At 39.5% G+C, this 13,407-nt stretch overlaps 1 protein-coding gene across 2 annotated transcripts in view; it reads right to left on the bottom strand.

Moving 5' to 3' along the window:
• The window catches only part of kmt2cb (lysine (K)-specific methyltransferase 2Cb), a 135,037-nt gene that overhangs the window by 70,252 nt on the left and 51,378 nt on the right, over positions 1 to 13,407 (bottom strand). For both annotated transcript variants that reach the window (XM_057856562.1, XM_057856563.1), the window contains exons 6-11: positions 9,717 to 9,826; positions 8,806 to 8,915; positions 8,137 to 8,299; positions 7,865 to 8,036; positions 6,886 to 7,000; positions 6,438 to 6,613 (exon numbers count right to left, since the gene is read on the bottom strand). In XM_057856562.1, coding sequence (XP_057712545.1) covers positions 6,438 to 6,613; positions 6,886 to 7,000; positions 7,865 to 8,036; positions 8,137 to 8,299; positions 8,806 to 8,915; positions 9,717 to 9,826 — 846 coding nt within the window. The remainder of the gene's footprint in view (positions 1 to 6,437; positions 6,614 to 6,885; positions 7,001 to 7,864; positions 8,037 to 8,136; positions 8,300 to 8,805; positions 8,916 to 9,716; positions 9,827 to 13,407) is intronic.

The raw sequence follows: 13,407 nt of genomic DNA, 5'->3' as shown, positions 1-13,407 counted from the left end.
GATTAGAGTCTTTTCTTTCAGCAGGAAAAAAAAGTTCCTATCTTTTTCCATTCTTTAGAAATCAGCATTAGAAAATGGCTTAGTTTGAGCAATTTTCCAATTTCTAATGAAAAAACAGAGAAATTGAGCTTTTTGTGAAAGCATACATTTCAAACATAACTTTGACTTTACCACAGCTATTTTTTGCTTTAGTTACATCCAAAACATCTGAATAATGTTTTCCTTTTACAAAATAACAAACAACAAGAAAAATAGAGCTTTTGATAGCAAAGTAACAATTTATTTACACATAACTGAGACATGACAGTGTTGTCGCCGCGACAGCCAGGTAAAATTCTCCCACATCGCCACCTGTCTCATAAAGACGGATTTTTTTTTTGTCCCTGCAGGGTCTGCTCGGCAAGCAGCACGGACTTAACGGCATCTTCCGCTGCACTGGTGGTCCTGGTCGTTCTGCTCGGTCGTCCAGCGCCTGGCATCCCGGGTGTCTTCTCTGTTGTTCTGCTCGGTCGTCCGCGATTTTTTTTTTGTTCCTGCAGGGTCTGCTCGGCAAGCAGCACGGACTTAACGGCATCTTCCGCTGCACTGGTGGTCCTGGTCGTTCTGCTCGGTCGTCCAGCGCCTGGCATCCCGGGTGTCTTCTCTGTTGTTCTGCTCGGTCGTCCGCCGCCTGGCAACTTTCCACCACCGCTTTGACTGTGCGGCCCGGCCGTTCGTTGCCGTTGTATCGGGTTGTGGGTCTTACCAAATGCGCTACTGCCCTCCAGTGGCCAGTTTTATTGCTTTAAAATGGATTTTCAGCTAAGTGCTTTGGAGCTCAGTTGAATCAGAACCCGGAAATGTCTCTTATGAAAAAAAAAAAACGTGAAAGACGTCTTTGGGACACTGAAACAATTAAGAATATAACATATTTATACGTTTTTGGCAGCAAATGAGTTAAGCATGTGCCGGTATGAGATTCTGACGGTATGTTAACCTTAAGCCAAAATATCACAATTTCACGGCACAGACAGTTGCCAGAGAGAAAAAAAAAAAACGTTTTCCCATCGTTAGACACACGCTGGAATTAAACTGTCGTAGCTGGTGGGAAACATTCATGACAGTGTTTACTAACCTTTTTTGTATAAATGCAAAATCATATTGGAGGTATAGACCCTAATCACCTACGTCACAAAATGACGTGTCGCTGTATCCGGCCGCCATATTGTCCGTATTTTTTAGACCTATTCTCATTGTTTTCAATTAGTCGTGCAAGTTATAGAGCAATTCATGGAAGCCCCGGTGTTATCTGACGCTGTAAACTCATTGGATGCGTTGCATAAAAGGCGTTATGTGGAAAAGCTTCAGTTTATCCATTCGCCAGATCCATATTTGATGCCTAAATCGATGTTTTTCGACCCGCTGACTTCGCCGTCTTTGCCTGACATCTGCTACCCTGATATTTACAACTATCTTGTCCACACAAAATCAGCCTATTCTCACGAAAGTTTGAAAAACTTTAAGAGCTTGGAGGCTTATAAATACTTCGTTGCTGGTTGGGTGAAACAGGTCCTCGTCCACGAAAATTCGGCAGGAATCTATCTTGTGCTCGGGAATGTGAGTTACGAAATTTTTCAAAATCTTTTGTTCTTGCTAACATCCACTGTCAAGTCTAATGTATTTCATTTCATTTGTCAATGGAGCTAGGGCTTTTAATGTTTATATGGTTTAGTGATAGCACTCTCACTACATACATATATAATATGTAATAAATATGAAGTGCGATAGCACTACTCCAGATTGTCCCTAGTTGAATTTATTTTTTGGCTTTTGACCTCAATAGTGAAATTGTAAATTAATTGTATGACAGCTGTCTTATTATCCCCTTATAATTATATATTTCAGGTAGTTCATTCACAATGTCTGAGTGTATGTTGTCGGCGATTAGCCTAGTAATGATCTTAATTGTGGTTGTCAGCCCAAAACCCTCTAAATATATATTAAATGCATTTTACCAGATATAAAATGACTACTACATAATCTGTGGCAATCGTTTGGAGCCCAGTTTTCTCGTCGAATTGCAGCAGCCCATCTCGCTTTCCTCTCCGGGTCTCTCGGAATCCGGTAGAACTTCAAGTCTCTCCGTCTATCTTCTCTGTTATTGCAACAGACCGCCACACACGCCTTCACCATTTTGATTATTAATGTTAACGAGCAGAAAAACATGCCATAATAGGAGGAATTTACGAAGCGCTAACGCATTAACATGACGAGTAGACTGACAACATGGCGCGGGGGCGTGGCTGTGACATCACGTGAGTAGGGTCTATTGCCTCCTTGGCAGCCATTCACCGCAAACATGTTTTACATGTCAGTTGGCACTCCTTTTCTAAACCGCGGCCGTCTGCAACTTTTCTGTAGCTGAAACATTCCCCAACCATCGATTTCGTTTTATTTGATGGGGGAAACAGTTCAGGAGTTTCACATCCTCCAGCCATCGTGTAGCACAGCTGACTCACTGACACTGAGAAAGAACCGGTGGGAGGGTTTGAGCCTTGCAGCTGCAAGTGAGGGATTTCTCCCTGCATTTTGGGACATAAAAAATAGCTACTATTGTAGGGACGGTATGACGGAAAATTTTGGAGGTTTTGAAACCGGGCGTTTTCATACCGCGGTATACCTTGAAACCGGAAACCTGGCTGATTGCTATCGTGAAAAGTTAAGTCTCTTCTTCTGTTACAGTCTAGTGTTGTTCCTAGGCCAGAGACACGTTTTACTACCTGTTCGTTGTGGGAGAATATTGGCTAACTGCGGTATCATCTGGCAAGCTTCAAGTATAATAGGTGCAAAACATGCGCTGGCTTGACTCTGCCCGTCTCATTTCTGTGCAGTTAAAATTCAAACGGCGATCACAACATAGTAACTTAAGACGCCCCGATCGTTTTTTTTCCCCCCCAAGATAATGTTGTTGTAATGTTTTGCTGATACCGATCCAATATACATTTTTAGACAATTATTAAATTACAGCTAGTGATCAAATTTGATACTGTCCAATACTCTAAAATTAGCTGTATCAGTTGCTGTTACTGACACCAGGTATAGGATTGGGACAATAATACTAACGACCCTACAACATTAGGTAACTTAGTGGTAAGTTCATGTTAAATTGGTCCAGTACCATCTTATTGTCGCTAAGGTACGTAAACTAATTGACAGCATTAGGCTAACCTTACCATCTACACGCCATTCTGTAACTCATTAATTCATTTTCCATGCCACTTATCCGCACGAGTGTCGCAGAGGGGCTTGAGCCTATCCCAGCTAACTACGGACAGTAAGCGGGATACACCCTGAATTGGTTGCAGTCATAGGGCACAATGAGACAAACAACCATTCTTACTTATACCTTACTTAACCTTCACACTTATACCTACGGACAATTTGGAGTGGTCAATCAGCCTACCACGCATGTTTTTTTTTTTTTTTTATGTGGGAGGAAACCGGAGTCCCCGGAGAAAACCCACGCAGGCACGGGGAGAACATGCAAACTCCACACAGGAAGGCCAAAGCCCGGGAAAAAACCCCTTGATCTCAGAACTGAGGTGCTAACCACTCGGTGATGCCGCCCATTCTGTAACTGCTTACTACATTTTTCAGATGAGCTTATTGAAATATTTTTTGCTAGAAGAGACCTGATTGAAATGACACTAGGTAGGTATTAATGACTGATGGCTCACACACTGATAATGCTGAGTGTTTGTATAAAAAAAATAAAAAGTAAAAAAATCCCCCCTTTACTTTTGCAAAATATACAGGGCAGGGTGGTGGTGGGCTGCATCGGAGTCGGACAGCCTCACCATGTCGTGCCACGGTGATTCCCCCCCCCCTCTCCCATGTGTTTTTCCCCCCCAAGAAGAACCATAACGAAGATATATTTGAAATATTTCATTAGCCAGGCTAATGTCGTAGCTCTCAGCTATGGTACATATACGTAAAATTCGTAGCTGATTACAGCTACGTTACCCTACGTAATAATACGACTTTTTTTTCTCGTAGCAATAGTATGACTTACATCTCGTAGTGACCAAAGGGTCGGCAACCCAATATGTTGAAAGAGACGTATTTGACCAAAAAAACACTGATAAAGTATGTCTCGAGCCGTGAAAAATTAAAAGCCTTGTATGGGCCTTATAATGAATGCAACACCAGCTGTATGTATCAATATTAGCTTTATTAGCCTACTATCAAAATGACTAAGTTGGCTACATATACTAGGAAATAATTAGCCTTCATGATTAAATGTTTATTTTCCCTACAGTGAATCCTATAGAGAATGACGCACCACGTGACTACTCTGTTGTACGATGCCACCTCAAGTTTAACTTCATTACAATATTAATGAATTGAAAGAATGTTTATTTCATGTTTGCACTGCTACAGAAACTGTCTTAAAACATCTTTTTCCATTTTCAAAAATCTTTGAAAAAGCTCCAGGGAGCAACTAGGGTAGCGCTACAGAGCGGCGCGCGGCTCGCAGACCTCCGTCGTAGACCTTCTTTTTCCTTTCATTTGGCCGTAATACATACTACATTACCACAACAATAAGAGTCATTCTGTCAACGGACCCATTTCAAGGAGTGGGAAGATCTGATGGCCGTGTAAAGAGTTTTACTTCAGTGCCCTCCATAATTATTGGCACCCCGGTTAAGATGTGTTTTTTAGCTTCTAACAATTTTTTATTTTTTTTAAATTCAAATAATATGGGACCTTAACGGAAAAAAAAAGAGAAAAATCCAACCTTCAATACAAGTGCATTTATTCAGTGGGGAAAAAATCCCACATAATGAAATAATTATTTGACCACAAATAATGTGTGTCACAATTATTAGCACCCCTGGTGTTAATACTTTGTACAACCCCCTTTTGCCAACAAAACAAGGTCTGGGGACTGAGATGGCCATGGGAGGAGCTTGATTTTGTGTCTGGTGAACCATTTCTGTGTAGATTTGGCCATATGTTTAGGGTCATTGTCTTGTTGAAAGACCCATTGACGACCCATCTTCAGCTTTCGGGCAGAGGGCAACAGATTTTGATTCAAAATGTCCTGGTAATTCAAAGCATTCATGATGCCATGCACCCTAACAAGGTTCCCAGGGCCTTTGGAAGCGAAACAGCCCCACAGCATCACTGACCCACCCCCATACTTCACAGTGGGTATGAGGTGCTTTTCAGCATGCGCATCTTTTGTGGCACGCCAGACCCACTTAGAGTGTTTGGTTCCAAAAAAGCTCAATCTTGGTCTCATCTGACCAAAGCACACGGTCCCAGTTGAAGCCTGGGACTGTGGTCAGTCCCCAGACTTTGTTTTGTTGAGAAAAGGGGGTTGTACAAGGTTTTGACACCAGGAGTGCTAATAATTGTGGTAATAATTGTGACACACATTATTTGATGTCACATTATTTGACATTATTTGTGACACACATTATTTGATGTCAAATAATTATTTCTTTATGTGAGATTTTTTTCCCCCACTGAATAAAAGCACTTGTATTGAAGGTTGGATTTTTCTTTTTTTTCCCCATTTAAGTCCCATATTATTTGAATTTAAAAAAATTATTAGAAGCTAAAAAACACATCTTAACCAGGGGTGCCAATAATTATGGAGGGCACTGTAGTTTCGGCCAAGTTTCGGTGAGAAGAAGAAATAAGAGAAGAAATATCTTATTTGCAAGGCGTGCCGGCTTTTATTTTGGTTTGGCGGTGCACCACAATCTCTTGTATGTAGGGGAATCCCTGCAGGGTGATTCAAAAAGAATGTGCCAAAATCATGTGGGGGGAAAAAAAAAAAAAAAAAACAGAACTCTAGCTTGGACACATGTTCAATATACCCAACAAATAAACCGCACTGGACTATAAACCGCAGGATTCAAATTGCGGGACAAAAGTAGCGGCTTATAGTCGGGAAATTATGAAACATTAAGTTTTGAAATCAGGTGCTCAAAGGTGGGCATCACCGGCACTTGAAATAAATAATACTTGGAAATTATGTTCAACACATTTGCCTATGCCAGAGTTTTGTAATGTCTTTCATTTTTGACATATCGTGTGATGATTTAGGCACATCACAGTCACCCAGTATGATTCTGTTCAATAAAAAATCTAAATAAATCTAATATATTTATATCAGTATTTAGTTCATATATTTGTATGACAGATGCTTTTAAAATGTATCTAAATTAATCTCTGCCTAAATTAATCTCTGCCGCCACTGTTTAAAGTGTTTAAAAAAAAAAAAAAAAAAAATCCAAGAGGAAACATTGCAATTTACTTGAAGGACTGGCAGTGAATTATCAGTTTTAGTGCCATTGACATCACTTGACGTCCATTCCATTTTTAATTGTAAGGATTGGAAGTGATTATAAGCAATGTAGAGCAAGGGGCAAAGCACTTTAACCTACCTCTTACAAGTGTGGCAGAGGAGTAGGTCTTTGTGATGTTCAGGGTCCAATATGCAAGTACACATAGGACAGCTCAGAGCAGGATCCTGGTTTTGGACACAGTTCTCACAAAGCAGGCTGGTGTGGTGCCACAACCCGCTGGTTCGAGTTCCACACTGGATGCATACCCTGCAGTTCTACCAGGCAAAGGACATTTTCTTGGTAAAAGAAGCCATTCTGATGTTTTTACTATCGTGGGATGCAATGCTTCTCTGTTGTAATGACTGCGCTATGTTCAATGAGAGTGTATTACACAACATGGCCCAATAACGATACAAGTCATATATGAAGTCATCTCAGATACAAGTGTCAATTGAAACGTACATGGATATAAATGTGGGTTTTAGTTATTTCGACTCGCTGTGTAAATCCACCCTAAGACAGCACTACTTAATGTTGTTTTTCCTACCTTACATCGCCACCCATTAGTGGGTAGAGTGTCCATGGTGGGTTGCAGACAAAATGTATGGTAGCCTTTGTCACACATGTCACATACCAGCATTTTAGTGTCCTCTCCTGGGTTCCTGCAAAACATGGGATAAAAAATGTGGTGCAGCCCTCTGCGACATACGTATCAAACACAAGGCCTGAGAGGCCAAATATGGCCTGCCACATCATTACAAAGTCAGAGAATGTTCACCTTTCCCTTATTTTTGAATTGAAGACAAACATTTTTTATTCTAAAAAAAAAAAAACGAGAATACCAACTGTATTTTGCTTTTAGTGTTTAATTCAACATTTTTAAAAAATACATCATTACAATTTCACCCTGTTATTTTAAAAAATGTTGATGAAAAAATTGATAAACTGATAATAAAAAATATTTACCATTTTTCACCCTTCTGCTTTTTTTTATCATCATTAAACAAATTAGATACTATTTACAGTAGAGCTGTCCCGACTAGTCAACATAGTCAACAAAAATTAAATTTCTAAATTAGTTAAAAAAAAATATATATATTTTTCCAATTATTAGATTTGTGGACTAATCGTAAAAATAGTTGGCTGACTAATCGGGAGAAAATTGGTCGTTTGGGACAGCCGTAATTTACAGATACTGTAAATGTTTCAAAAAAGAGGATTTGGGCATTTTTTAGGTCAACGAAGAATCGAAACTGTTCATCAACTATCAAATAATTTTCGGTTCATTTCATAATTAGTAGTCGATTAGTCATTGCAACCCTTCTTGGCAAAAAGAAAAAAAATGGCTCTCTGAAAGAAACAAAAAAATGACAGTGCGGCCTGCTTCAAAGAAGAGTTTGACAGCCCTACTCTAGGAATACTCAGAAGTTTTACCGTTCATCTTGTGGTGCACAGAACTGATATAACCTTCAATTGTTTGTTTAAATTATTTGTAATTATTTCATTTATAATGGAAAGTGACTCACTTGCATGTTTGGCAGATTTTACACTCAGGACACTGCCAGCCAGCCCTTCTTAGTGGGGTGACTGCCATGTCCAGGCAAATGCCATGATAATGCTGTCCACAACTGGTGCAGAAGAGTTGGTCCAGTAGATCCCCTGGGCTGTCGCACAGTGCGCAATTTGCATCGTCAACAACTGTGGATGGGAAAATGCAAGCATTTATATTACAGAGAATAAGGGAGACCATAACAAAACTGTTTTGGGAACAGTCTGTTGGTAATTAAGGGCAGCTTACATTTATGCATGGCCAAATCAATGTGTTCTGGGCAGAGGAGCGACAGACTCCTGATATCCTGAAAGGCCCCTGCTGCCCCCGCACAGGGGTAATGGTAGAGTTGAGTACATCCTTCAGCACAGCACTTAATGGATGCTCCAAGGCGCTTACAGTATGCACAGTGCTGCAAGGAAAGAGACATTTGGGGATGAGGGGTGTTTTTTGTCCTGCTGAATAGTCAAATGTGCCATTTTTAGGATCTACTTATTCTTAGTTGAGAAGACATTTTTCAAGTCAAACTCAAGACCCTCTTGTTAACATTATTACTTCAGGTAAACTTTATCCATGCTCTATTCCTCTCTCTGTACTTTAAGTGCACTTGAATAGCCGCTGCAGAGTTCAAGTGGAAGATTTGCTGACAGACTGCACAACCAATCGGTGGCGCAAACAAACACTGCACTGTGCCTTTGCTCATGCTACACGGGCTGAGCCGCCATGAGAGCTCAGCCCCAGTTGAGTGGCGTGACCTTTTCCATTTCACAGTTGACAGAGCCACAGTGCAGAGCTGACCTTTACCAGCCAGACTGATCCATCAGCTTTACTGTGCCTCAGTGAGAGAGGTAGACCTTCCACGACACATTAAGATGGTGTTAATACCCATTAGGGCATGGATGCCCCCCACTCACTCACCTTTGTGCTCCCTGAGTCAATGGCTCTGTCCACATTAAGCAGAGATTGTCCCTCGCCCTCGCAAACACCTTCAGACCATGAGGCACAACTCCGATGTGCCCAGCATTGCCCTGTCATACAAAAATTTAAAAGAAAGTGGGAGGGGGAAAAAAAGTAACCATTCAACATTTCTGGTTCTTGTGCTTCATTACATAACTACACAAAAAGCACAAGCAAAACTTTTGACTATTTATTTTTTGGGGTTTATCGAAGAAAGATGTGAACTTTTGATATTTTTTGTCTTCTTTTGACCATTTTAATGTAATATTAAATAAATAATTATAATAAAAATAAAGTCTTAAAATGGCACTTTCACATCATGAAGGAAGGTTCTGGTCCACCTCAAGAAGTCGGGAAACAGAGCGAACATGAATCATAAATTTCAAGTTTGAGGCTAAGTGATGCCATTGGTCTGTAACAACACGTTTTCTGGTGTATTACTGTTATTGTAGTACTGTATTGTTATTGAAGTACATTTAAACTGAAAACTTTACTATAAACAGCCAATTAATGAAAATAGGTTAATTTACGTTAATTGATTTAAGTACGGTACTTCGAACACCGCCTCGATAATATCGCCCCACACACAATCTAGGGAATGTGTGTGTGTGTGTGGTGGTGGGGGGGGGGCATCTGTTTAATGTTTGCCCCCCCCCCCCCCCACACACACACACACACTTTAATCCATGTGTCCTATGATTGCCTGCCTGTGTTTGTAATTCTTTATCGCCTAATTATTATTAAAGAATCCACGACCACATATATCAGTATTGGTTTGATATCGGTATCGGTTTTTGGAGTAGGACAACATTGGGATATCTGCTATCTGTTAAAAAGTCACTCTCGGACAACTCTAGTGAAAACCATTTCACCTGACTCAAAGAGAGACTGGACGCTGAGATCTTGTGGAAGGCCGACATGAGAGAGCTCGTCCCAAAATCGACTCGCTGGGTCTGGATCTCCCTCGCCGCTTACAGACCCGCTGGGGGACAAACAAAGGTACACAAACAGATGTTAACACAAATATTTATTTAGAAAGAAAACAAAGCTAAGTGTAGATTGACTGGCTGTTTTCAACAAAATTAAAAAAATTAAAAAAAAAGGATCAAGACAATCTTCAAATCGGTCAAGTGGGCAAAGATGCTTGCTGTTGTGGCTCACAGAATCATTTGAGAGGGGTGAGATATGCAGAAATATGACAAATCTCCGTTGTGGCTCACAGAATCGTTTGAGAGGGGTGAGATATGCAGAAATATGACTGAAATCTAACTCAACTAATTCATGACCATTAAACCTTCATAAGGCACTCATTTGACTCATTGGCTGCTATTGACAGCGTGAGAAATACATTTTGACCTAGAGAAGTTGGCAGCGAATGATCGCTTTCAGTCAAAATAGACTGGACGTTTTGTGCTGTCAATGCCACAGAAAAGTTAGTACAGACTTCACAACCTCAGTCCTACCGGTTTAAATGAACTGGACGTTTATAGTTGTCAGTGGCAAGCAAATGATTTAATACTATGAAAGTGTATTAAAAAAAAAAAAAAAAAAAAAATGAAGACCATAACCATGTTGTCATTCATTCCATTTTACTAATTTTGTTTTTAATCAACATTTCAAACATAATTATGTTTAATAATATACAAACCTAAAAGTAACAAAAAATATAATAGTGGGAAATTATTTAAAAAAAAATATTCAGTTAGAATTGAGACCTGGTGTCCACAAATGTGGACATTACATTTTGGGGCATGTTTACCAAAGGCTAATATTGTTGCCTGCAATATCCAAAATGTGATGTCCACGTACTATGTGGATCAAGGACCTTATGGGCTTATCATTATAATTATTTTAATTAGCAAAAATAGTCACCTGCCCTACAAAGCGTTGCCTCTGATAGATGCCCAATCTATTTGAACTGGAAAGGCTAGAGTTGATCACTGCCGCCGCCACGAACAGTTCAAATGGATTTGATGTCTCTTGCCATCAATGTCAGCCAATGAGTTAACAGTTGTCACACACGCACAATCCACATCCAAATCCATTCCAGTTGTTCCCCCTGCACTGCACACCCTTCTGTTGGGCTGTGTGACACAAGTCACAAGCTTTATTGACCAATCACAGGGCAGCACAACACAATCAACTGTTGGACTAGCAGGCTGCCAGAGCATCATGAGTCCCACTACCCATCGCATCACTGAGACCTCTAAATGAAGCTTATGGAGGACCAGGAGTGCAAAAATTAAAAATAAATACAGAATTAAATAATTAAATGTGTCATTAATATGCTTCTATTTCAATATTTATTTCAATGATTTATTTAATTATTTCCATATATTTAACATTTAATTGTATTTATTTAATTCAACAGTTTTTTATTATTTGAACATATATTTCAATTTTTATTTATTTATTTCAACATATATTTATTTCAAATTTTCAATTTCATTCTTGCACTCGTTCCCCTTGGACTGCATGAAATACTTTTATCTGTCATTGGTTCATCAAACTCGGTGGGCGGGTGCGAACTAGGCGGGGTTTGAGTTGATCGAGTCAAGCTACATGGCTCTGGAGTCAAGCTATTGCTCCTTCCTTCCCAATATGGCAGCATGGCAGCCTTTGCTGAAGTTCTGCATGAGCTCTCTCTCACGATAAACCGCTGTGGTTTGTAAGCCACATGCTCAGGGTCCGAATTTCCTGCATCAACGTGTTCTGCTAAGTCTAACATGTCCGTTATTAAATCCAGAGAGAGCTCATGCAGAACCTCAGCTATCGCTGCCATGCTGGGAACGAAGGAGCAATAGCTTCACTCTATAAACTCAAACACCGCCTAGTTCACGCCTGCCCACAGAGTTTGATTAGCCAAAGACAGATAAAATTATTTCATGCGGTACAAGCGGAACTAGATTGCAAGACTGACATACAGTAAATAAAAAGTAAAGACACACGATAATATCGGTCGCCGATAATTATCGGCCGATAATGGCAATTATGACGTCACACAGATAATCCAGATAATTAAAAAAATCAACCGATAATGCAATCCGATAATTATATACTTGATTTAGCCTCCTAATGTGCACAACCGAAGAATTCAGCACGCCGCCTCCTCAACCCCTCCCCTCTCTGAAGCCCCTGAGGGAGGAGGGGTTGAGGAGGCGGAGTTACACGACAAGAAATAGTTGAATATTATGCTGGCTGTTACTAAAAAAAAGACGCTCTCGCCATCTGCGAAACATGTACCGCAGAAGTTCCACGAGGCCGAAAGAAAGCGTCCTCATTCAAAACCACTAACCCAGCATCCATTTAAAACTGCATCACAAAGATTTTTGGAACGAATACGAGGCTGCTGCTATCGGGAATGCTAAAGCTATTGTAAACACCAAGTTAAACTACGGGGCTTGTGACGATACAGAGTCGGGTTGTTTGGGAAAGCAGCCCAAGGCGGGTGGTAAACTCGCATCTAAGGCGAAACACCGGCACGACTGGAGACCGATAGTCGGCAAGTAGCTGTCTTCCGACGGACTTTAACTTCTATGCCTGCTCAATTACAGTCACAGTAGATAATCAAAACTTATTGGCACTTATTAACACTTATCAATTTAAATATGCACATTCCTGTTGTAAAGAAATAACAATAATATTCTGTAGCCACAAATATTATTTAAAAGTTTTTTTTTTTTTTTAAGGATTAAGTATAATAATGTATTGCTTAAAATAAGGCTGTTAAGATTATTTTCAGCTAGCTATTTTTCTTCCAAGAAATCTGAGAGAAATACACTTGAAGCGCTGGCAGATAATTTCACTTATTTCCAATAGATTTACACTTAAAACTGACTAGTTTTAAGGAGGTGTGTTTTGCAGTGTATTAATGTTATATACGTTAGGAATGGCTTACTTTTAAAGGCATTTTTGTGCAACTTAGGTATTTACTCTGGAAGTAATTGTTGCCAAAAGTTTACCATTACACAATGTCAGACAATCTGTCATTATTTAGATGTTGGAATTGAATACTTGTTCGTATTTTATGTTGAAAAAAAGAGCAATAAATTATATTTTTCCACAGTAATATTGTCTTTTGTGTATACTTTAAAATTTTATATAAATCTTCTAATAGAATTATCGGCTTGACATTATCGGTAGTGTTGCACCGATACCATTTTTGGGCCCCGATACCGATACCTGGCTGTGCAGTATCGGCCGATACCGATACCATACCTATACCACCCCGTTTATATATATATATATACATATATATATATATATATATATACATATATATATATATATATATATATACACATATATATATATATATATATATACATATATATATATACACCCCCCAAAGAGCTACATAATTGTATGTGAAATCATTGCTATCAAGGCTTTGTCAGGCTGTTGCTTACCTTTGCAAAATAGGAAAAAGACTAGTACAAAGTATAATACTAGCCCAACAGTAAGAAAGTAAAAATAAGTTCATAATAATAAACTCTGAATGAACTGAGTAAACTTTTTTAAACCTCTCAAAGGCCAAACAGTGCAACTTTCATGAAATTATTG

This window comes from Corythoichthys intestinalis, chromosome 14 (assembly GCF_030265065.1).
Source record: "Corythoichthys intestinalis isolate RoL2023-P3 chromosome 14, ASM3026506v1, whole genome shotgun sequence".
In the NCBI taxonomy this organism is placed as follows: Eukaryota; Metazoa; Chordata; class Actinopteri; order Syngnathiformes; family Syngnathidae; genus Corythoichthys; species Corythoichthys intestinalis.
This window is presented reverse-complemented; position numbering and strand designations above follow the sequence as displayed.